Below are 22599 nucleotides of genomic sequence, written 5' to 3'. Positions count from 1 at the left end.
CAGAAGGGGGATGGTGGGTTTTGAGAAAATGATGAGCGAGCAAATGGGACCCACGATGCACGTGTGAAGCAAGTGTGGCCTTGTAGCCTCCCCTGCCTTTGCTCACACAGCACTAGGTGCGTTAGACCAGCATTCAGAAAGGACCACTGGAGGTGAGGTGTGCCCTCAGGGAGAGATATAGTGGTACCTGCTGCAGAGGAGAAATGGGACATTTAAGTCCCAGCTGTCAACCAGGAGCTTAGCATTTCCACATCAATCCCTCTAACTGTTCAAAGTGGCCCTTCTGAATCTCTGGTTCAATGTTACCATTTTCTATTAAATTGACACCACCTGAAGCTTGGTCAGTTACTCGCATGGTTCTAGAGTGGGTTTCCCAGTGCTCTGGACATTATGTTGTTTCTTTGAGATAATTTTTTTATTTCCTACAAGAACTGTCTCATTATTTTTTTACAACTTTGAACACTGCTAGTCATCAGACATTGCATTTATGCTTAAATAAACACAGCAGAGGTGGTTTTAATGTCTTCTGTATATTTCTGAAGGGGGAAGAGAGATGTAAATAATTCCTTGATAGGGCGCTAGTGCTGTTAAAATTTCAGCAGTTGTATTCTAATATTGAAATGTTAATAATGAATGTATTTTTCTCAAAAGTATACAATTAACAAAAAAGAATGCTGTATTACAGGCATTGGTTCTTAAACTGAAACAGAAGATATACAAATTCAGAAAATATCTATTTTCTCAAAATTAATATTAGCCCAACTCTAACCCTCTTTTCTCCTCCACATCATTTGCTCTTTCAGGTTTCTTTTCTAGGTTTGGGGAATAAAAGTTGTCTGTTGTGCTGGCTTGGAGATATTTAACAACATGGGACATTTAGAAAAGGTTTTGCACTGAAAGGGTGGCTGGTCACTGGAACAGGCTCCGCAGGGAAGTGGTCATGGCACCAAGTCAGAGTTCAAGGAACGTCTGGACGACACTCTTAGTCATATGGTTTAGTTTTAGGCAGTCCTGCGAGGAGCAGGGAGTTGGACTTGATGATCCCTATGGGTCCCTTCCAACTTGAGATATTCTATGATCCTATGATTCTATGAGCATGCATGAATTCCACAAGGATACAACAAATACATACTCTCTTTCCAGCACAAAGAAAGAGGGAAAGTGTTTGATATCCTCTTAGAGGCCAGCCGGTCAGAAAATGGTGAATTCCTATTTGGGGCTGAGTGAGCAACTACACCGTGAAATTGAGGACACTCATCCCTATTGCACAGTCACAAGTTTGTTAAGGAACACAGTCAGGAATGGTGCAGGTATCTCTTAGAAAGAGCTCAATGACCTTTTTCATTCAGGCAACTCAAGAAACAGCAACAAGTAATCATACAAACACACCAGACAGACAACTAGACAACTACCTAAAGGCTGAAGTTATTATAACTTTACAGAAGAAAACATTGGTGACAAGTTTTCTGAAGTTCGAATCATCTCCATTGTCTAGGGAAACTTTATATCATTTAATATTACTATTAGTATTCAAAGTATCTGAGTTGGGATTTAGATTTACCAAATCTGTAGCATGTCATCCTAAAACAAACATTCCATCTTTCTAAATATTTGTGCCTCTTTTGACTCTTCTTTACAGTTTGCCTTGATGTAATTCTTCCTTTCATATCAGGATGTCCCATATCATGTTTTGATGACTAACAAGAGAGAGAAGGATGAAAATTTCCTTACACATTTGAGCAGCATCTTTACCAGAAGTTATTCACAGGAATGGTAGGTGATTTTTTTTGTTCGTTTGTTTTCTTTTCTGTTCTGCACAAAGTGAATTTCCTCACATGAGAGCTTAGGAGACCTGTAAGGATAGTGCTTTCCACTACAATGGCAATTTCTCTCCAGCACACTCATACTTCTGAGCGTAACCACCAGAAACAGAAAAAAAGAGCTTCTTTCTCTACAGCTATTCCAGAAAATTGCATAGTTGATAGGAAATGCTTCTGTTGGTGTATTATTTCATACTATTTTCTCTGTGTAAAACAAGTCTTACTCCAAAGAAATTTAATATATTGCCTGTAATGGCAACTGCTCTTTCCCCTTGAAAAGATCTTTCTTCCTTCCCATTACTTAAGGCCTTTTGTTATTTTACACCTGCACCAGGTATCAGGAGAACTAGTTTGTCAAAGTGTCTCATTTCCAATGTTATTATTGCATCATGGTTAGTCTTTATTTATATATATATATATATATAAAATATATATATCTACTGAGCACAAAATGGTTGTGGTCCTCATGAAAGATTTTATTTTTCATAATATGGCAAATAAGAGTTAACCAGTGTCTCTTCAGAAGGCTGCAACAGGTAGATGTGGAACTTTATACGCTGCCATGTTTTCCTGTAAGGCTTATATTTAGGCTTCTTATTGCATTTTGAACTCAATTGAATTTGTGGGTTTTCTTACTTTTTTTTTCCATTCTAGTTAGATTTCCTTAAAAATGCAGCCATTTAAATTTTCTGGATTTTCATTGTTTATTTTATATTGAGAAGCACAGCTAAATTTACATGTTTAGAGTACTATTGCTTTTAAAGAAGAGGTGACCATGTACAGAGAATTACATGACCTGTGCATATTGAACTACCTTCACATTCCCTCCTGGATCCATGTTCTATTGCTTTCATATGGAGATCAATAAAACAGGATTCCATGGGTATTGCAACCAGTGGTGAAATTAAACCTGAGAAGGTTTCCATTCTTTATGACGAAAACACACGGACTTCTATAAAAAGTAGAAAAATGCAACTTCATTTTATCTCCAAAATCTTTAAAATTTATTCTTTTATTTCAAATGATTTTTCTTCACAAACAGAATATCCCTGAAATATACAGTTTCAGTTTTTCCAAAATTGTTCATTTATTTGGAGCTTCAGACTCTGACAGATACACTTCTTGCTTGGAAGGGAAAGAATTTGTTCCTTAAAGCACCAACTTCCTCAGAAGTTTGTAAAATTTTGTGACCACATTTCTCTTCAGTCTCTATTTTGTATTTGTAAGTGAAGCAGGTATAAAACATGAAGACAACCTCTTCCCCTGGCCTCCAGCTTTGAAAATTTGAGATCCACAGAATTGCTCAAATAATATGCCGTCCCTTTTGAACTATACGCTAGTGTCTTACTATCACTAATTAAAATGATTGCCAAACCAGACATTTTCTCTGAAGCCCTCTTGTTACACATCTATCTGTCCTTTCCTTTGTCACATTCTTTGTTTTAACTGTATCGTAAAGTTTTTTGCATTTTACTAATTTGCAGGAGGTCCAATTTCTTCTCACTTCCAGTAATTTTTTATAATTGTTGGACTCTCTAAACTTACTCTAATTTCAGGATTCTGGAAGATATTGTTTCTTCTTAGTTCTTGTTTCCTTTTTTAAAGGTAGGAAACTTCCGTAATAAAGATTTGTCTCATTACCACTTTCCAGAAGCCCACAACATTTTTTAATCTATTTCATCTTTAGCATTTTCTCCTAGAAATTTCTGAGAGGGACCTGTATAATTTTTGTACTTTTATGTGGTCACAGGTTATAGTCTCCATCTGTACTGTTTGCTTTTTGATTACTAGCATATTAACACCAAGTTAAGTGATGATGGCCGCTGATTGTTGAGAAGAATTTGCAAGAAGGATATCCATATATTCCGTATTGTGGCAGTGAACAGTATACATGAGTTCTAATTTCAAAGTTCCTCATTTTCCAAATAATGTTCAGATCTCATGTTTCTAACACTTTACTAGCTCTTTGTGTCACTTCCTTTGTCCAGTTCTCAATTCCCTTGACCTACAAGGGGCAGTTTATGGCATTTCAGCAGTGTCCTGCTCCCTGAATTTATTAAGATACCTTAAAAACAATAAAAAGAAAAGAATTGATTCTGCCTATGGCTCATAGGAAAACTATTAGTTTTCATTCCTCTTTAGATGACCTTTAATCTGCCTCTTCATTCTTCAGACTATGTCCTAAAACAGAAGTGACTTTTAGCTAATAAAGTGGCTTTCATTTTCTTATTTAGCTCTTGTAGAGAACAATGTGTTGTGTGTGTATGTTGTCCCTATTTATTTTTTATCCCCAGCTTGCAAATGGGTTTCTTTTACAGTATATTACCTGGTATATCTACCTGTATTGCTTGTAAAACCTTCTTTTTCTTGACAGGGCCATTTGGACCTTTAACTTTTATAGATACAATTTTTATTGACCCACAAATCCGCCATTTATCAGCCCATATTCTCTTAACCTTTTTTGTTTCTACAGTGTAATTCCAACCCTGTCAGACTAAGACCTGCCGATACAATGTTAAACTGTAATACTGAGTCTATAGCTTAAAAGTGACTCATTTTTTACAATGAAGAGATAATAAATGTCCTGGTTATTTCTCAGTCTCCCAGTATATATAGGTTACTTTTTCAATCTTCTTTCATCATTTTATACACCCTACCCTTAAAATTAACTTTCTTAACCATAGTCCCAAACAGCTAAATATGTCTCCTCACATTACTCCTCAGCCCTTGCTGCTTCCTCAGTTCAAATGCCCATCCGTGTGTATCCCTAAATAATCCTTTCCACAACCCAATTTTCCTTTGCACCTAAACATGGGAACTCACCTTCACCCTGTGACAGTGAGGAACACCCATCCCCTCTTCAACTTCAGGGTGATGTCCTACCTGGAGGGTTTCAGTCTGCCACCAGGGTGAAGATACAGCACCATATTTTTTAATGAGATAGCGGTGTTTGGGCAGAACTGGGAGGGCGATTACTCCATGTTTCAGGTCATCTTCCTCATTTCACACACAGAATCACAGAATAGTAGGGTTGGAAGGGACCTATTTCCTGTGTTAATCTATACCCACCTCGCTTTCCTTTCTTCTAGGGTTTAGAATTATGCTTTTTGATACCTGCTTTCTTCATATTTCTGTTACCAACAGTAGTACTATTACTGTTTTACAGTTCAGTTACACCTAAATTCCCTCAAACAACCACAGCTTCATGATTTTTATTTACCACTTCTCCTTTCCTAGCTCTGTGATGCCTTCTTTGTTTTATATTAAAAAAAAATAAATAAATCCACTTCTCTAAAAGGGTGAAGCTTTTGACTTTCTTAAAAATTTGGCTCATAGTTTTCCAGACCATTTCTACTAACTTCAGTTTCTGTAGGACTGCATTCCTTTCCTTTCTCTCCTTTTTGATGTGCTTCTGTTCTTGATATGTAAAATCCATTGCTATGTAAACTGCATTGAAATTAAAGTGTCCTCTGTCTTTCACTTAAAATTTTAAGATGTACAGTAGTCTCATTCAGTTCCTTTACTCTCCTTATTGTAGGCTATGGTCATGAAGCACCTGTGCCTCATGACCTGCCAGACTAAGACTTTCCAGGAATTTTCAGAATGTGCTATTTTGAGCAAACTTACTATCATGGTCTTGGGTTTGTTTGGAAACAACTATGGAAGGAGGCAGTTTGGAGACCCTGTGAGCATCGGCCTTGCTGTTGCCTTTATTTTCAGATGCAGAAGAGAACAGATCGTTACTTAAAACAGTGAACGGAATCTCTCTCTCCTCTGTGCCTAGTGGGAAACAGCTAATTTTTAGGTCATTTCTTCCTTTATGTTCCAAATCCTCTTGGTTTTATTTTCCAGATCCATTCCCAACTATAGATTTTCAGGTTTTAGTCAGTATTTGAAGATTGCTGATCCTATTCCCAGTTTCTTCTAATTGATTTTAAACCTATCAAATCCTGATTGCACTGTCAATTTAGGTATCAGGTTACTGAAGTTAAAGCCATAGAGGAAGGGATAGTGCATTTTCTCTGGGATATCCGTTTTAAGGGGTCGCAGGTTCTGCATTTTTTTTCAGCTTTCAGTCACAATGTATTGGCTTAAGTGGTATGAAGTCAAAGAAGCCCTTTTTTGTGTAATTCTGCCAGTATTTTTCGTTTTGTGTAAATCAGTAAGTAAAGTTTTTAAAAACAGCCTGTCATTCATTACACTCCCCATGATTTTGTTTACCACTCAGCAACAAATCAGAGAGAGAAGGGGTGAAAGGAGAGCACAAGAGAGAGAACACAGCTTGTTTTATAAATTGCAAGGCGTGCAAATAAATATCTTGATACCTGAATGCAGTCCTAGCTTAACCAACTGCATTCAGTACGGTTAAACAGAAAAAAATGTTTTACAGGAATGTCCTGTAAACAGATGTATTCATTAACTACTCCAAAATTGCTTTGTGGCATATAAGAAATACCTACAACTGTCTCATCCAAATTCCGTATCTTCTATTTAAATTTCAGCCAGTACAGTGTTTTTGGCCTCTTCTAGTCTTTCTGCACAAATGGAAAATATTTGTTTCCTTCAGCCCCCAGCTCAAGGTAGAATTCTGACCAAATGGAGAGCTCTATACCTTTGCCTGTCTTACTAAACTCCTTGTAAAGCTGATGGAGAGAAACAGGAGTTTCTAGGACACAATTCATCACCTCCTAGTAGAGAAACCTCTAGCAAAGCAGGTGAATAACGAAGGAAGAAGCCCATTTCTCTCCATTAAGTGTAAGGAAAGAATAGGATGTCCAGACCAGATGTAAGCTGCAAGAAGAATCTTCCGGCTCCAGAATGTCTCAGCTATACTTATATCCACAATAAATAAAACACATTAATTCCTGGTAGATATGCATGTTCTTGAAACTAAAAAGGATTACAGTCACATAGTCTGATTTCCTTCATAACCCTGATATTTTAGACAATAATCCTTTGACTGAGCCAAATAACTTGTGACCCAATGAAAAAAGCCCATGTTTTCCTTGCCTGCCTTCCTCTCTCTCTAAGATCAAACTCTTGGACCATCTTCAATTTAAAGTCTATGAACAATGTTAAAAAACTGTTTCCTAGAGTATAGGGCATTTCCAAGACACAATTAGTAGGTTTGCTTTCTGCCCACAGTGTGCCCCCTACCCAAAAATGTGTACTGCTTACTTTATGGTTCTCTCTGTAAAACAACATAGCCCAGTACTCAATGCCCTGAAAATCACTTCATATTTCCAAACTTAGGGGAAAGTAAGATTGTTTGGGGTTTAAAGTTACTCTATTTTTGGTATTTTTTATATATTTCACTATATTGTGGAACTGCTTTTGTTTTGTCTTTTTATTGTAGCGCTAAATTTGGCATTAGGTTTTAATAACTGTGCAGTCCTTTGAGACCATGCTGAAAGGTATTTTATCAATTTAAGTTACTATTCTATTATTGCTTTGCCCCAAGGCTCACCTCATTTTCAGCAAAGCCCACTCATTTTTTGTGGAGTCATCACTTTTTCCCTCTGTTCGCTTACCCTCCCCTTTCCCCAGCCTTTTATTTCTCTTTGAGAAGGGCCAAATGAACAGCTCTTTCTAAAGTGTGGCTCCATCTGGCAGGATTATTCTGCATTGTAACTTGCCTGGTATCACCCTCTTCAGAAGCCAAAGGTATCAGGTATCACATCTGCATGTATCCTGACTCTAGGAAATAGGACTATGCAAGATGCACGGAGGTCCATTGGATCCAAGGTTATATTGGGTTCAAAAGTACCCAAAATACTCATCCAGACTTTGAAGCAGTTCACCTTTGCTTTCATGACTCTCACAATTAGCAAAGTTTAGGCTTGGGGAAGGTGGGAGAGTGTTTAATCTAGCAGTGAGGGATGAATTTCTTACATCTCATTTGTGTTAAGGGGTAGAAAGTCTCACTGAAACATAAATCTCAAGCATTTTCATGGGAGAGGAGACTTTTTCAGGTTCTTGCCTTGAAGCTTTTAACTAAACTCTCTTGAACTTCACCACTGTGCCTATAAATCCTGAACTCTGCTGTGGTCACTAAGGACAGAGCTTTTTAGAGTGAAGATGAAACTTTAAGAAACAGGGAAACTTGTTTTGGCCCTGATAGCATGGAGTATATATCTCCCCATGGTATCATTCTGGATAAAAGCTAAAGTCTTATACTATCACTTTGTCTTCAAATAACGTTTAGTGAGGGCAACTACAAGACAATGACAAAAATCAGAGGTGGGGGTACAGAGGGTAAGAAATCCTTCCAACGAAGGATATGAGCTTTTAAAGATCACAGAAAAGAGGAACCACGGAAATGGAAGTTGGGAAACAGAAAGTTCCAGTCTGTTACAGAAAGCAAATAATGTGCTTGGGCCCATCAGTCACCATCCTCATTATGAATACGAAATTCCTTTTAAACCTGTGTCAGTAACATTGGGCTCATTTAAGTGGGAAGAGAATCTATCAGATAAGAAAAAGCCACAAATCTATAACTTCTAAACTAAAATTCTCTGATATCACCAAAGAGTCACAGAATGGCTGAGGTTGGAAGGCACCTCTGGAGGTCATCTGGTCCAACCCAGAGCCACCTACAGCCAGTTGTCCAGGACTGTGTCCAGATGGCTTTTGAATATCTCCAAAGATGGAGATTCCACAGCCTCTCTGGAGAACCTGTGCCAGTGCTTGACCACTCTCACAGTGAAAAAGTCTTTCCTGATGTTCAGAGGGAACCCCTGTGTTTCAGTTTGTCCCTGTTGTCTCTGGTCCCATCACTGAAAAGAGCCTGGCTCCCTCTTCTTTACACTTTCCCTTCAGCTATTCACATGCATGGATAAGATCCCCCTGTCAGCCTTGTCTTCTCCGGGCTGAACAGTTCCAGCTCTCCCAGCTTTGGTCTGAACAGTAACGAGGTCTGATAAGATGTTATAAACCAAACTTTATTGAGGTAGTGAGAAAGACGAGCAATGATGAACCCACACAGAGACTCAGAGGTAGCAAACACAGGAGCATAAGCAATGCCATGGCTCCAGCCATGGGACACTTAATGTCCAGGTCATCTGACAGGAGCAGGCAATTGTGCAAATGCCTTTTGAATGTAGATAAGAGTCACGCCACCCCTTGGCTCCACCAATGATAGTGTGATTTGAGAGAATCACACCTCATATGGCAGTAGCATGCCCTACATGCCATTTTGGATGAAGTGTGTGGCACCTTGCCTACATGTCGATGCTGGTCAAGGTGCAGTGTGTCAAGGGGCAGTGTGTCATACCATTAGTCTTCTTTGCAGCAAGGGAACATTGCTGGCTTATGTTCAACTTGGTGTCCACCAGGACCCCCTGGTGCTTTTCCACCAAGCTGCTTTCCAGCTGGGCAGCCCCCAGCATACATTGGTGCATGGGGTTGTTCAGACTGATATGGTCCCTCTGGATGGCAGCATGACCCTCTGGCATATCAGCCACTCCTCCCAGTTTTGTGTCATCAGCAAACTTGCTGAGGGTATCCAGATCATTAATGAAAACATTAAACATGACTGAACCCAGTATTGACCCCTGGGTCACATTGCTAGTTACTGGCCTCCAACTAGACTTTGTGTCACTGATCACCACCCTCTGGGCTTGGCCATTCAGACAGTTTTCAATCTACATCACTGCTTATCGAGACTACACTTCATCACCTTCTCTATGAGCATGCTACGGCAGACACTGTTGAAAGCCCTACTGCAGTCAAGGAAAAGAATATCCACTGCTCTCTCTACCAAGGGGAGAGAAAGGACTTTCGGAAAGTCTAAGTGTCTGATGGAAGCCAGTCCATCAAATAAGCTGTCTTATAGTGTGGAATAAAAAAAAGGCATTCATAAATTGTCTGTTACTACTGCCAAGAGAATTGTCCTGCTGGCACTTCTTTACAGAGAGAGGGAGAAAGGTAGACTCTTCCAAGGTAGACTATTTATAGATCGCAAGTGGGACACTTAGATTGGATTAGTTACCTTTTACAACTGCTTTTCTTTCTACAACAACTACAAAGACAGCCTGGAGTACAGTAGTATTTTTGGACCTCAGCTAATTTCCTAAAGCCAGATTGGCTGAAATCAGGCTAAAATTAAAAGTGCATTTTTCACCACCGCATACCTTAACATTTCGCTGCCTCAGTGTGTTTGAGTAGAACTGTTTAACATAATTGCTAGCCATTTGGGTACGATGCTGAGTACTGAGATGGTAATATTTGCAGATGATGCAATTACTTAAATGACCAGGACTGAATTATCTGTCACTAGCCTTTCCTGAAACAAAATATGAACTATACAGATTGCTGATCTGACTTGGCATTTCCTCTACAGCATTCTCCCCGCCTGATGCCTATACTGAGCTTTTATCACTGTGGACTAAAATCTGTAAAAAACACCAGTAACAGCAGAAGAAAATTCTCCAGTGGATTTCATGCATTGCTCTCTCTTACAGAATCGAAGTCCTGCTGAAGAGGAGACAGAAATCTGCGGTAATTTGGGGCATTTAGGGTTGGAAAAAAGAAGAATATAGTTGTATTATGAACCTGAATTCTGGTCAAGAAGGGGTTTTGTTTTTGTTTTTGTTTTTGTTTTTGTTTTTGTTTTTTTTCCCAAAAGGAAACTTTTGAAAAGTTTCCTGATCTTTGCTGGAACATTGTTCTATAGCAAAATCCCGTATCTGCTTTCTTTCATCCAAGAAAGGTTTATTCCCAGTATTCACACATTTTGCTCTGGATTCCCAGCTCAGATTGAGAAAGGAAAAGAGGCTCAACCACTACATTTAGTCCAGGAAGAAAGACGGTAATATCTCTCTTACAGTATCTCAACACCTGTGCAACCAGTGCTGGCCAGAAAACAGAAGTGAAAAAGCACGCAGACACTTATCAGTCTTGAAAATGGTTCTTTTCTCTTTTTTCTTTTTTTTTTTTCCTAAAACTTTAACAACACGTGAGCTTATGAAGGACCTCTTATTTTATCCACATCAGTTTTCAACTCTCAAAACAAAATTAGCTGAATTAGCTGGCAAGTCAAGAGCTATGCAAACACTGGCCATTTTTACTTTGCTGCAAGTCTAAAACACACTGGGATGAGAACTAAAAGAATACCTCTTACTTATTCTCTGCAGCTTAAAGACAGCTCTATCTTTGGCATGGAACAAGCATGGAGTAACTTTAATAACAACACAAGACCTAGTGCTGTAACCCAGGTTCATAAGTTTCTTTTCGTTGCCTTCAACAAAACCACCACTTAAATCAAACTCTCCTTAAGAAATGCTGATCTGCAGAATATTACCAGATGGGTCTCCTGCCTTCTGAAGAAAGGGGGAAATGAGAGAGCCTCATGTTTAACAGCATATGAAAGAAGAAATACAATGTGTAAACTTTCCACTGACGGATATAATAGTGTTCTCACTTTTAAAGAAAAACAGTACTTCCTAGCAGGAGGCCTGCAAGAAATTTAACAATTACTCAAGATTTAGTTGTACAGCATGGCATTTTCGAACATGTGCAGAGTCTGTTATTTTTTGTAATTAAATTAATTTAAATAATAAATAATGTAATTAAAATACATTTGGACTGTACAATCCCTAGGGCTGGAACTGTGTGCAGAGAAGTGATGCATATTCAATGTGAAGTTTAATGAGTAAGAAAATGCAGAATCCTGGAAATCTGGTAATGTGCAATATAGTTTTGGCACCCTCCCCCTTCTCCCCCGTTCCTTTTCAGAGTAAAAAAGAGCCCAAATTACCGAATCAGGCTTTAAATCATTCACAAGTCTCTTTTCCTAAAAAGGAAACATTGCTAGTGTTTAGGGTTTTTTTAGCACAACATGTGGTTACCCAAATGTTTCCCTACAATAGTCCTAGTGAAAAGTGATAGGAAATTGACTCTGTAACCCTGTAATAACAATGTTTACTTTACCTTCATCAGAATTTTACAGACTATAGGAAATCATTACTTGTCTCTTCGTTACAAGGCTGACCCTGATTAAAAACTCCTGCTGAGATTTTCAGAAGAGACTAATGCTGTTAGAGCTTTACTTTTAGGGATCATCATTGTTCTTGATTTTCTGAGGGTGGATGCTGAGCATTTTCTGAGTATTAGCCTCTGTTAAGATCTGCAACAAATCAGGGTCCCCTGTCACTCTTCTTAAGTCACTGAAGACTTTCAATTTTGGCGTGGCCTGTCACATAAACACAGTTTTATCTCTGTGATCCAGGCTGCTGATCTCACGCAGAAGGACTTGGCCCTTCAGGTGTGGTTTTTCCCCACGACCGGATCAGGCACAGCATACAACCCAGCTAGCTCTGCCTTTGGGCAAGGGGCAGAGCTTGTCTTGGAGGCACAGCAGCGGCTGGGGCCAGGGCATGCGAGGACCTCCAGTGCCTAAGCAGGGGTGCCGCAAGGTATATTCCTCCCAGGTGCCAGGGCTTGTTCCTTTGCGAGGGGATAATGTGTGAGCCTGACATGTGATATCTCGCTTTCTCTGTTGGCCAGGTTGGGACGGCAAAGCTCACGTGAGCCTACGCAGTCAGTCTGAGCCAGGGCTGCTGTCAACTCTGTAATGGGACAGTACCCACCATTAAATGGCAGCTTAAGGGGGTTCTAATATTCTGCACACTTTGGTGGGCTGCAAAAAAGCTTACACTCACGCTGCTGACTTTCCTGATTTCATAGCCATCCAATTTTTAACATTTTCATTGGGGTTTTTTTTTGTGTATGCGTGTGTGTGGTTTTTCCCCCCCTTAAGACCCCAGTTCCTGCAGCCAGGTAATCACAGGACAAGCTGAGTTTCCCCTCAAAATTGTCTGCCAGGGTGACTGACGAAAATTTAAAACACAGAATTGTAAAGATTCAAAAAACAGGTGAAAAATAATAATAAAAAAACCCTTACATTTTTATTGTTGTCTTAAGCACTGATGATTGTAAGGCCTGTCTAATGGTTTCAGGAGGCCTGAGTCAGGGGTTTGAAATCATTAGCAATATTGATGCCTCTGAGAAGTAAATGCTTAATGCTGTCTTTCTTGTGGCTGGCCAAAATTACTGTTCAGCCTGCTACTTTGCTTATAGACAAAAGAGCCTTTATTTCAAGTGGTAAAGGTCAGGGGGTTTGGTGCTGAAGACCCAGGAAAATATTCTGACAGATGAATATGGTGTATGCACGTGTATGTGGCCACTTTTTGTTATATGTAGCTATTATCAGTATTTACATACCAGAATAATTCAAGGTTTGAAATAAGTGATTACAGAGCAATCAAGGGATAGCCCCTTGAGTTTTTTAAAAACTCCATCTACAGGAATAGGCTGTTCGCACATGTCCTTTTCCATCCCTGCCATGCTAAATATTACAAACTATAAACTTTTGAGTTTCTTAATAAATGAAAGTAGTGATGGGTTTAAAGTTTTTGTGATTGTTCAGAATAACATGGATTCTGTGTCTGTTTCCAGTTTTGGGCATGACAGACAAAAGTATTTTGATGGCCAGTGAAGTCATTCTGGAGATATGGAGGTAAATTTACCCTGGAGGTAAATACCTCCATCTCTGGAGGTATTTAAAAGACGGGCTAGTGATGTTTTTTGTCAGAGTTAGGTTGATGGTTGGACTAGATGATCTGAAAGGTCCCTTCCAACCTAGGCAATTCTACGATTCTAGTACTGACTGAGCTCACCGGAAACTTTGGGTACCTGCACTGAACCTGGGCGTGTAATGCTTTTCTATACTATATGCACAAGAGTGGGACCCCTTCCCTGAATATTTCACTCATATTGTATTAATTCCAAAGTTCTCAGTGTATTTTTGATGAAAACTAATATAAGGTACAGCTGTAGATGACAGAAGAATATTTTCACTCTTTAGTGAAATGTAGCCACTTCTATGACATCGCACTGTTTCTCTGTTGGGGACATAGAAGGATTTCCAAGTGATCGGAAGGTGGCAGCAGATCCCTGTTTCAGTTCTCCTGAGGTGATTTCAACCTCTGTAGCAACTCAGAGAGAGAGAAGAAAGGAAGGAAGGAAGGAAATAAGTTTAAAACTAACTTACTGAGGAAAAAAAAGGTATCTCAATTTTAATGCCACAGGTAGCTATGGGAGTACTGTCTCCCCCCTCTGCTAGTCACGTTGCAGATCCCCCACTAAATGCCTTGAAGATTCAGTAGAGAAGGGAAAGGATTCCCACCAGGCTAGGAGTGCAGTGTGAATGGCAGCCTGGGAAGCGGCCAGGAGATGGTTAGCATCAGTGAATGCAAATAGCAAAAGTGGCCTCAGCTCTCACACCAAACACGTCAGCATTGTAGTCTTTACTCACCCTGAACAAATGCAAGTATACAAGCCTGATGCAGCTGTCGTTGAGACCCTTCCAAGAGCGGATCCCTCCATGCCTCCCCATCCCATCTGGAAGTACCGACTGGGCTGATGTAAAGGGAGGGCCTCTTTTATTCAAAGGTAAAAGTTGCTCCTTCTTTCTGTGAACTGTGTTGGAGAAGTCTCCAGGGCGACCGCGATGGATCCTCCTCAGATGGAGACCCTTCCCTCCGCTCAGGGCTCCCCAGGCAGTGCCCAGGCCATAGCAGAGCCAGTGCTGGAGACAGCCCTGCTGGGAGCAGGTGCCCATGGCAGCCCATCATGCTTGCTTTGGGTGCCTGCCTGCTGCAGAGATGCCTGCAAGCCTTCCCATATCCCCTAAGAAGTCAGAGACTCATATGATTTAAACTTCCATATTTCTGTGAATCCCGATGGCTGCCCCTGCAGAGGCACCCCCAAACAATCCTGGCTAATAACAGGGACAAAGAGAGAGGAGTCATTGCTTTGCCCATCCATGTACTGCCTCCTCTTGTCTTTGCTGCATTGCCCCTTTCCAGTAAACATTTTTTCCCTTTTGATCTGTGGATGCTACTTACAGGTTACAACTGCTCCAGTCTATAAGCCACTGACACAGAAGGTTCACTGTTAGAAAAGGAAAATAATTTGAGAGGGAAAGGGGGAACTGCTTAATAACAGCACTAAAAAGGTCATAATTAATGATTTGGCTGTAAAGGTGAGAGGCTGAAGCCCAACATTTACTAAATAGTTTATTGTTAAAAAGGGAAACTTCATCTGTGGTAATATTTTTAAGCAGGTGAGGCGGAGCTTACCAATGAAAGGGAAGCTTTCTTTTTCTAGGTTGAGCTTAGGTGTCAAAACACATTTTAAATGAATTTACTTCCACTGGTGCAAGGCAGCCAGTTTTGTTTGTTCGGGGACTGTCTCTGATTGTTTTACTTAGTTTCTCTGGAAATAAACCAAAGAACCGGGTCTGATTCATGGATCCTTAAATCCAAAGGGGAGCGGCGTGAGCATCTCATCTGACCCGGGGCACAACATAAGCCACACTCTTTTTCTGCATCAAATCCTGTGATGTGGGTAGTTAAGTTGGAATACATATATTAGGAAAATAACCAGGTTTGACTTCAGGTCTGCATGTGAGGTAGTGAAGTAGTTCTGATAATTATTTACCAGCATAGTTAAAAGTTGTACCTTATTTCCAGTTTGGCTGTTCCTAGCTGCTACAGGAAAAGCAGCAGCTACAGAGTCACAAGGACAGGTAATAAATGGGCAGTGACTTGATCAAAAAAGCATGGGATATATAGAGTAGGAAGGGGAAAATCTTGCCCATCCATCTATCAGGATGTTGCCCATTACAGTGCACTGTGCACTCCACAGTTTTCTTCTGCGTCTGTTGTTTGCCTCCTACAGAAATGCATCCACTGCCAGGAAATCCTTGAGTCCTCAGTTTGTCAATATTCAAAACTCTGTTACAGATATGAATATATTTCACTGGACTAAAAGAACTAAATCATAATGGACAAGGGCAAAGCACATCAGCAAGCTGACAGTTGCCTTTCCCTTGACCAGCTTCTCACGTTAAGGACCCTCCACCTTCCTTCATCTCCTCTGATTTTCAGTGGATACCATTGAGCTCAGCACCAGTGCTGTCACTTAAGTTATGCCACATGACTCTTCGTTCGCATAACTAAAATCAGCCACTAGCCTTTAGCTTTAAAGCCTTTGTCTTTAAAGTCTTTTCATTCCATTTAATTATAATGTTAATTTATATGATGTTTATTTTAATTTACTGTGAATATAATTAAAAATAGAATATACCTTGTAGCAATTATAATAAAAATTGTTTTGCCTCCTTCCTAGGAGAGGGAGAGAGTTCAGAAAGACTTTTTCTAGCAGATCCCTTTAAAACATCATCTCAGTTGAAATGAAGGAAAACACATGAAAAGCCGGACCACTGCCATGAAAAAAGAGGAAAATAATGAGACAAGCAACTCTTAGCAAAGGTTTCAAAGGGTAATGCTGTTTGGTGGGGCTACACCAGATTAGTATTACAGAACCTTTCAGAATAACTCACAGGAAGAAGCTCATTTTTTAGGAAGGGGTTGTCACTAGCAGACACAGTGCCAGTATTGTAAAAAAGGTGGTTTTGGAAAGGAGGTTGGAATCTAATCACTCAGATCCTTGAGGTAGGAAGAATAAAGGGAAGAGATTTGGAATAGCCTTGTGCCAAACTAGTCAGCAGATGGCTCAGAGCCAAGACTCAGCCTGAAAGGACATTTCTCTGGCTTGGGGAACACTGGCCAGGCAGCAATTGGCCTGTTCCTATATCATCTTGTAGGAGGGAGAAGGCACAGATCTGGGTTTGGTCCAGTCAACTGGAGTAGCACTGTAGCAATACGTCTATATCTGTTTGGCCCCGTAGCACCTGGCTGGGAATAAAAATAGCTTTTAGGATATGGAAGTTGGCCATCCATGCTTTAGAGGATGAAAGAAACCCCAACCAGGTGTGAGGGGCCGACTGTGGGACATTGAATGCACCCCTATCAACTCAAACTGAAACTGATGTGAACTAAAGATGCTTTGCCACCTTGGGGATTAAACCTGAGGTAAGAATAGGGGCTACTTCTTTCCTAGTGTCTTTTTTCCAAACTATTTTCTAAGACTAAAGAGTATTGATTTCCCTTGCATTATAATTATGACATGAAAACATTTCCATTTACAAAGCCTTTATTTCTGAACTGCTAACAACCTGAGATGATTGTTACTATTATTTATAGACTTAGTCAGACTTAAATATTTGCTTCCTAAGTTTGACTAAATTCTGCTTGGCTGCTTTTGTAATTTCAGGTTGTACCAAAAAAAAGTCCCACTGTGCTTTTTACAAGTGGCAGAAGCTGTATTATTACACTCAGCACCACAGAGTAACTAATACAAACACAAGGCACAAAATACAAGACAAAGTTAAAATTAGGGATGACAAAAAGGTATTATACTTTACACTGGTGGAAAAAACCTGTAGGTCAGTCTGCTGTCTGTTCATGTCATGTTGTGGTCACATTGGTTGCATTGACTTCAGTCACATTTTTCCTGATTTAGATTTGTATTAGAGAATAACTGTAGTCAAGACTATCAAACTCGCCGGTGTATCAATGCCAGTGAAGATCACTGCCTCTGGTGTATTTAGAAGGTAAGAAGTAGTACAGAAATTCCAAAATGCATGGAATAACATCTGTACTACTAATCTGAAGCACTGTAGACTAAAGATAGCACCGTGAAACCCAGGCACTGAAAATTACAAGTACTGAGCCTTTAAATATTAGTAAATTATTCATATCAAATATCCTTTCTGAATAGGATGAGTTAAGGTAATCCTTTTTTAAAGTGCTGATGGCCCATCAAAAGTTCAAAGGTTATTTACCTGGAACTTGGGAAAGCACTAGGAAGTCCTGATTACCTCTTCCAAGCTATGATGCTTGAGCAACAACCCCACGCTGTACCATCAACTGAGAGAAGGCAGAATGATTTCACCAAAGGGCCCTACTGAGGAATCTGTTTCCCTCCTTAGTTCATCCTGATCTGAATGCACCCACCTTCAAAAGACACTGCAAAAACCATTTATTCTGGAGTACGTTTTCTGGAGAAGAGAGACCATCTGGAAGAACATGTTAGGAAAAATTTTGCTATTGCTTTTTAGCAACTGTTGTTTGTATCTCAGGACTAGGTTGTTTAGATGTGTACCACTGGTGATAGAGCGTGACACAAAACTCATTTGGGCTTGTTAAAGTAGGCTGCACAACAGCACAGTGAAAGCTGGACAGACGAGGAAAACCACAAGAAATGAAGAATGTCGTAGTACATCAGATCAAAGGTCCATTCAGTCAAATACCTTCTAAAAAAGAGCATTAAAAGGACAAAATGAATAACAATACTTTTGTGAAACGCATTCCCAGTCTCTATTGATTTATGGCTCAAGAGCTCCTCTGCACATGACGGTATCTTTACATTCAAATGAAAAGAACGCTGTACAGCCTGCAGTGGAGGGAGGGGGCATTTAGGAAAAAGGATGGCTGAGGACATGGCAGAGGGGCTGGGAGCAGGACGAGAGCAGGGGCATAACCTGGTTTCAGCAAACTTGGGGGACACTGACCTCAAGCACAGAGAAGATGCACCTGTGAGCTACTGAGAACTGGTATTTATTTTCTTACTTATAGCATTCAGTAGCTCTCCTCATATAAACTCTTCTTAAATCCATGGAGCCACCTACAGAATACAGTATTATCTCCTTATTGTAGCAGACTCAGAAGTTGTCCTAAACAACCAGAACTTTTTCTGAGTCCTATGGATGATGTAGCTTGGACTTTTTCTGATGTCCATGTGAGATGATACGAGCTACAGTGAAAAACTTTTAAATAAGCTATTTTATATATCTACCATTTGCTAGTAGGAGAGATATTTAGAGCAGGGGAGGACTGGTGGTGCCAAGAATGTTTTACTTCACAGTAAAAAGGAAATATCTTAAGAGTATTTTATATGGCAGTAAAGCAGGGACTATTTAAACATGACACCCATATTCATAATGAGTGCACTTTGATCTGTAAACAGTACTTAAAAATTAAGTAGGGATATTGCTTTTAATAGTGCATTTGCTAGTCCTGACCTACAGGTGTGCACAAAGAGAGCACGTTTCCTACTGCAGTCAATTGACTTCCCCTGATTTACAGCATGTTCAGTCCCTGCTCTATGTGCTCCAGAGGTTTGAGTTCCATTTTCTTTTTGGACCTGACTTGGATTTATTTTATTTTATCCCCCAACTAGTCCAGGCAGCAAGATAAGAATTACTTTCACACATGATTCTTTGTTTGCATAACACTTGCTTCCACTTAGTAACAAATACATGGTTATTTCAAGTTACATTTCCTTTGAAAAACAATGGTTTAAATTGAGGCGTGAAATGTTCTCTTGCCCTACTTTTTTTTTCAACCTTTTTTAATATGGAGCTTCAAGTAAAAACTAATGGGCTGACTCAAGTTTTACACCTACACCTGTTTGTGTATTTGCTGTTTCTCATGGAGTTTGTACTAAACAGTAATTTTTAGAGACACATTTCATTCACAGTTCAGTAGCTTTATGAGAGGACCATACACCACTGCTGTGTGCTATCATTCCCCTGGGGACTTTACAGATGTGAGTCTCGGTGCTTTGGATGGGTAGGAGGAAGGATGAGAAGTTGGGAAACATGGGCCATCCCTCTCAGCCCACTGAGAAGCTCACTGATAAGGAAGCTCTGATGAATTTGTTGTGACATCCACTCTACTTTGGAAAACCCTTCTGAGCGAGGACTCTGGGACAACTACGGACCGAGGAGCTACTGATAATGCTGTTTGTCTATGTAATCAGAGAGAACAAAAGATAGTGGGAAAGTAAAAGGAATCCACCTCAGCAGCTGTCTCCAGCAATGCCTCGTAAGCATAACGGGCAACCTTCTCCAGCTCCTCACTTCTATTAAATGTCATTAACTTTATCTTTTTCACTCTTGTAAGAAGAATTTATGGGAAATCCCACAAGAGAAACCTGGTAAAATGGTTCTTTATAGCACGCACTTTTTCCAGAAGGAGGTATCAGTGTGTTCTTGTTAAAGAAAATCAGAGTACGGGAATTATTCTGCAGCCCTACAGCCAGCAACCTCTTAGTAACAAAGCCACTGGCCGTCTACTGACTGCAGAAGGCCCCTTCTCTAAATCTGAAATCCAAATACAAGAATACCAGAATTCAAAGCAGTGACTTTAATATCTAAGCTGACTTTAACCAGGTTATTCCGTTATCAGTAGCTGTCCAATTGTGATGGAAAGGAGCTCAGCATAGATGCTGCAAGGTTCTCCAGAGTATTTTTAAGCCCTCAGCTGATGAAATCCATGTGAACACAGGCATAGTACTGTTTGTTAGGGCAGTAGTAAGTTAAAGCCATCTGAGGTACACCTGAACCACGTCCTTGGACACTGTGTCTGTGTATCTCTACAGTGCAACATTACATCCTGCTCCCCCTGCGTCCTGCTCCTCCTGGCACTGACTTTTCATACTGCCTATGCTGGGAGTCTGTCCCCTGCACCTACAGGTTTTCTCCTGTCCAAAGGTCCCAACACACCTTTTAAACACAAGGTCTTAACAGGACGAACTGTTCATAGCTGAATGTAAAACCACCTGCAGTCCAAGGTTCTTCAGTCCTTTGGTTGAAAGAGAAGATGGGCCTGATATCAGTGAAAATCTCACTAACTCAAGTGAGCAGTTGGAACTGGCCCCGTTTTTAGTGCAAATAGGCTTACTTTTAAGTGACCCAGAACTTGTTTGCATGGTTTGCCATGCCTGACATAAGTTGGTGGCAGAGGGATGAGTAAATATGGCATTTGAAAGCTCATGAGAAAGAAGAAATTTATAAAGTGCTTTCACTGGAACAGCAATAGAATCAAGAAAAATAGAAATAACTTCTTCTTTATAAAGTTGCATAACACAAAAAAAGGTAGACATCTCAGCTTTACTCTTCATAAGAAGTCTTTCAGGAAGTTAAAACAGAATCACAACTATGGTAAACCTCATCCGATCTTTTCTATGAGTAACAAGTATTGTTTAGAATGCCACTCTTTTCAGTTAAAAAGTGACCATCAGCAATTCTTTTTAATTATTTGGAAATTACTTTTTTTGTGGAATTTATCCTTCTTGTGTATTTATCAAAGCCCACAGAATTTTTCCTCGCATGAACGCAGCACACTTTATATAGGCCTTGTCTGCTTTTACATCAGTACAGATATGGCGGTGGGTGTGTGGTTTCCTTCTGAAATAGTTAATGGTTCAAGTCTTAGTGGACTGTTACCCTAGGATGAAGACACTTTCTCTTGATTTCATTAGAGCAGTCCAAACTTCTGCAGTAGATAAGGCCTTGATATGTGTAGTAAAAATGAGATGCTGACTTTAACAGATCTTAATCAACCTAGTAAGGACAGGCTGCTCTTGCCCCTGATTACTTAATTGTACCTTACTGAAGGAAAATCTCTCTCTCCTGCTAAAGTCAAGGCCAATGTTCATAAAAGAAAGAACAAATACTTGTAAGCTACAGACTGTACCTTGTGGGAGGTCCTTGAGCCAGGGTGCCAAAGAAGAATAACGAGGAAAAATAAGGAATGTATGTTTTTTATCACTTATCATAGACGTCAGAAGAGAAAGAAGTTAAAAAAACTGAAACCTAAAGCAGTAGCTGTAGGCATTCTCTTACTAATTCGGATTGTTTGCTATTCTTTTCTATTTTAATGACTCACCAAGGTGTGTGACTACAGCTGGCTATTATCTTTTAAATAATGACATTTCCAAGACAATACCTGAGTTTAGTGCTCTCAAAATGTAAACAGAAGATTTTTTGTTATGTTTTGCACAGCTTTATCCAGGTGAAGCTACATATTTGCATTCCATATCAGCCTGCTTTACCACTTTTCCTTAGAGGGACGCTATTTGCTTCCCTGTAGGAACAGACGCATTCAAAACAGGAACCTAGGAACCCAATCACCAAGTTTTGCAAGTTTATTCAGCTCCCAGAATAAAATCTTGAAGACAAATTTGGCAAAAAGCACTTAATCCAATGCATGCAGAACTGGGTGTCCTACAACGTGAATCCAAACGCTCAGTGTACCAGAGCTAATGGGTAGATGAGATGGAATTGAGTAAAGGGAAATGGGAGGGGGAGAGAGAAAGAGTAGCAATAGGAAATCTAGGGCTCCAGTCTGAACATCAAAAGCTGCTCCTTTGTATTTTGTTTGATGATTGCTTGATATAAAGGAGTATTTATGTGTTTCACCTGAAACATTGCATTGGATAAAATGCATAAACAGGGCATTCCTCGGAGAAACGGAGATATGGACTTTCAAATCCTGTCAGACAGGCAAAAATCGGATTTGTGCCTCCCATGTCCTGGTTGAATGCTCTCTAGCTATCACCTTGTTGTACAATGAGTGTGCTTAATCCATCTCCTGCTATGGCTTTCTGTGATCTGTGATGAGTTTTTTCTCCTGTCCAAGTGTTTTTGGTCTGCTCTTCAAACACAGGCTTGATTGGTGGCTTCAGGGGACTTTGTCAGAGGACGACTCCCCTCTGAATCCTCCTGAGATTTTGCTAAGATAGCACCCAGTTAAACTGTGCTTCTTAGCATGTGGAGAACTTAGATTTCCTGGGAGCCTTGAGTGAGAAAAAGTTGTGATATCTTCACAGCTGGGGGCAGCTCAATTAGCATTTTCAATCATTTTTCAATTCACTGCAAGTGACTAATGCCTCATTTTGGAAGCTAGTCTCGAGTGTTGTGCGCCCTTACTTTTGGACAAAGGAGAAGGAAGCCATGTCGAAAGTCATGAGTTTGAGAAGCAAATAGAGAAAGAAAATAAGAGTACGTTAGGTAGTAAACACAGAG

The 22599-nt window shown here is 40.0% G+C and overlaps 1 protein-coding gene across 2 annotated transcripts in view; it reads left to right on the top strand.

Moving 5' to 3' along the window:
- Window positions 1-11279, top strand: part of CRLF2 (cytokine receptor like factor 2) — a 48964-nt gene extending 37685 nt beyond the window's left edge. Inside the window, exons 9-10 of one of the 2 annotated variants that reach the window (XM_063340515.1) lie at window positions 1673-1773; window positions 10162-11279. In XM_063340515.1, the coding sequence (XP_063196585.1) occupies window positions 1673-1773; window positions 10162-10177 (117 nt within the window). In that variant the 3' untranslated portion in view covers window positions 10178-11279. The remainder of the gene's footprint in view (window positions 1-1672; window positions 1774-10161) is intronic. The other variant, XM_063340524.1, reaches the window with a different exon arrangement.
- Window positions 11280-22599: the final 11320 nt, after the last annotated feature.

Source organism: Chroicocephalus ridibundus, chromosome 1, assembly GCF_963924245.1.
Source record: "Chroicocephalus ridibundus chromosome 1, bChrRid1.1, whole genome shotgun sequence".
In the NCBI taxonomy this organism is placed as follows: Eukaryota; Metazoa; Chordata; class Aves; order Charadriiformes; family Laridae; genus Chroicocephalus; species Chroicocephalus ridibundus.
Note: the sequence above shows the minus strand (reverse complement) of the source record. Positions and strands in the feature narration are given on the sequence as shown.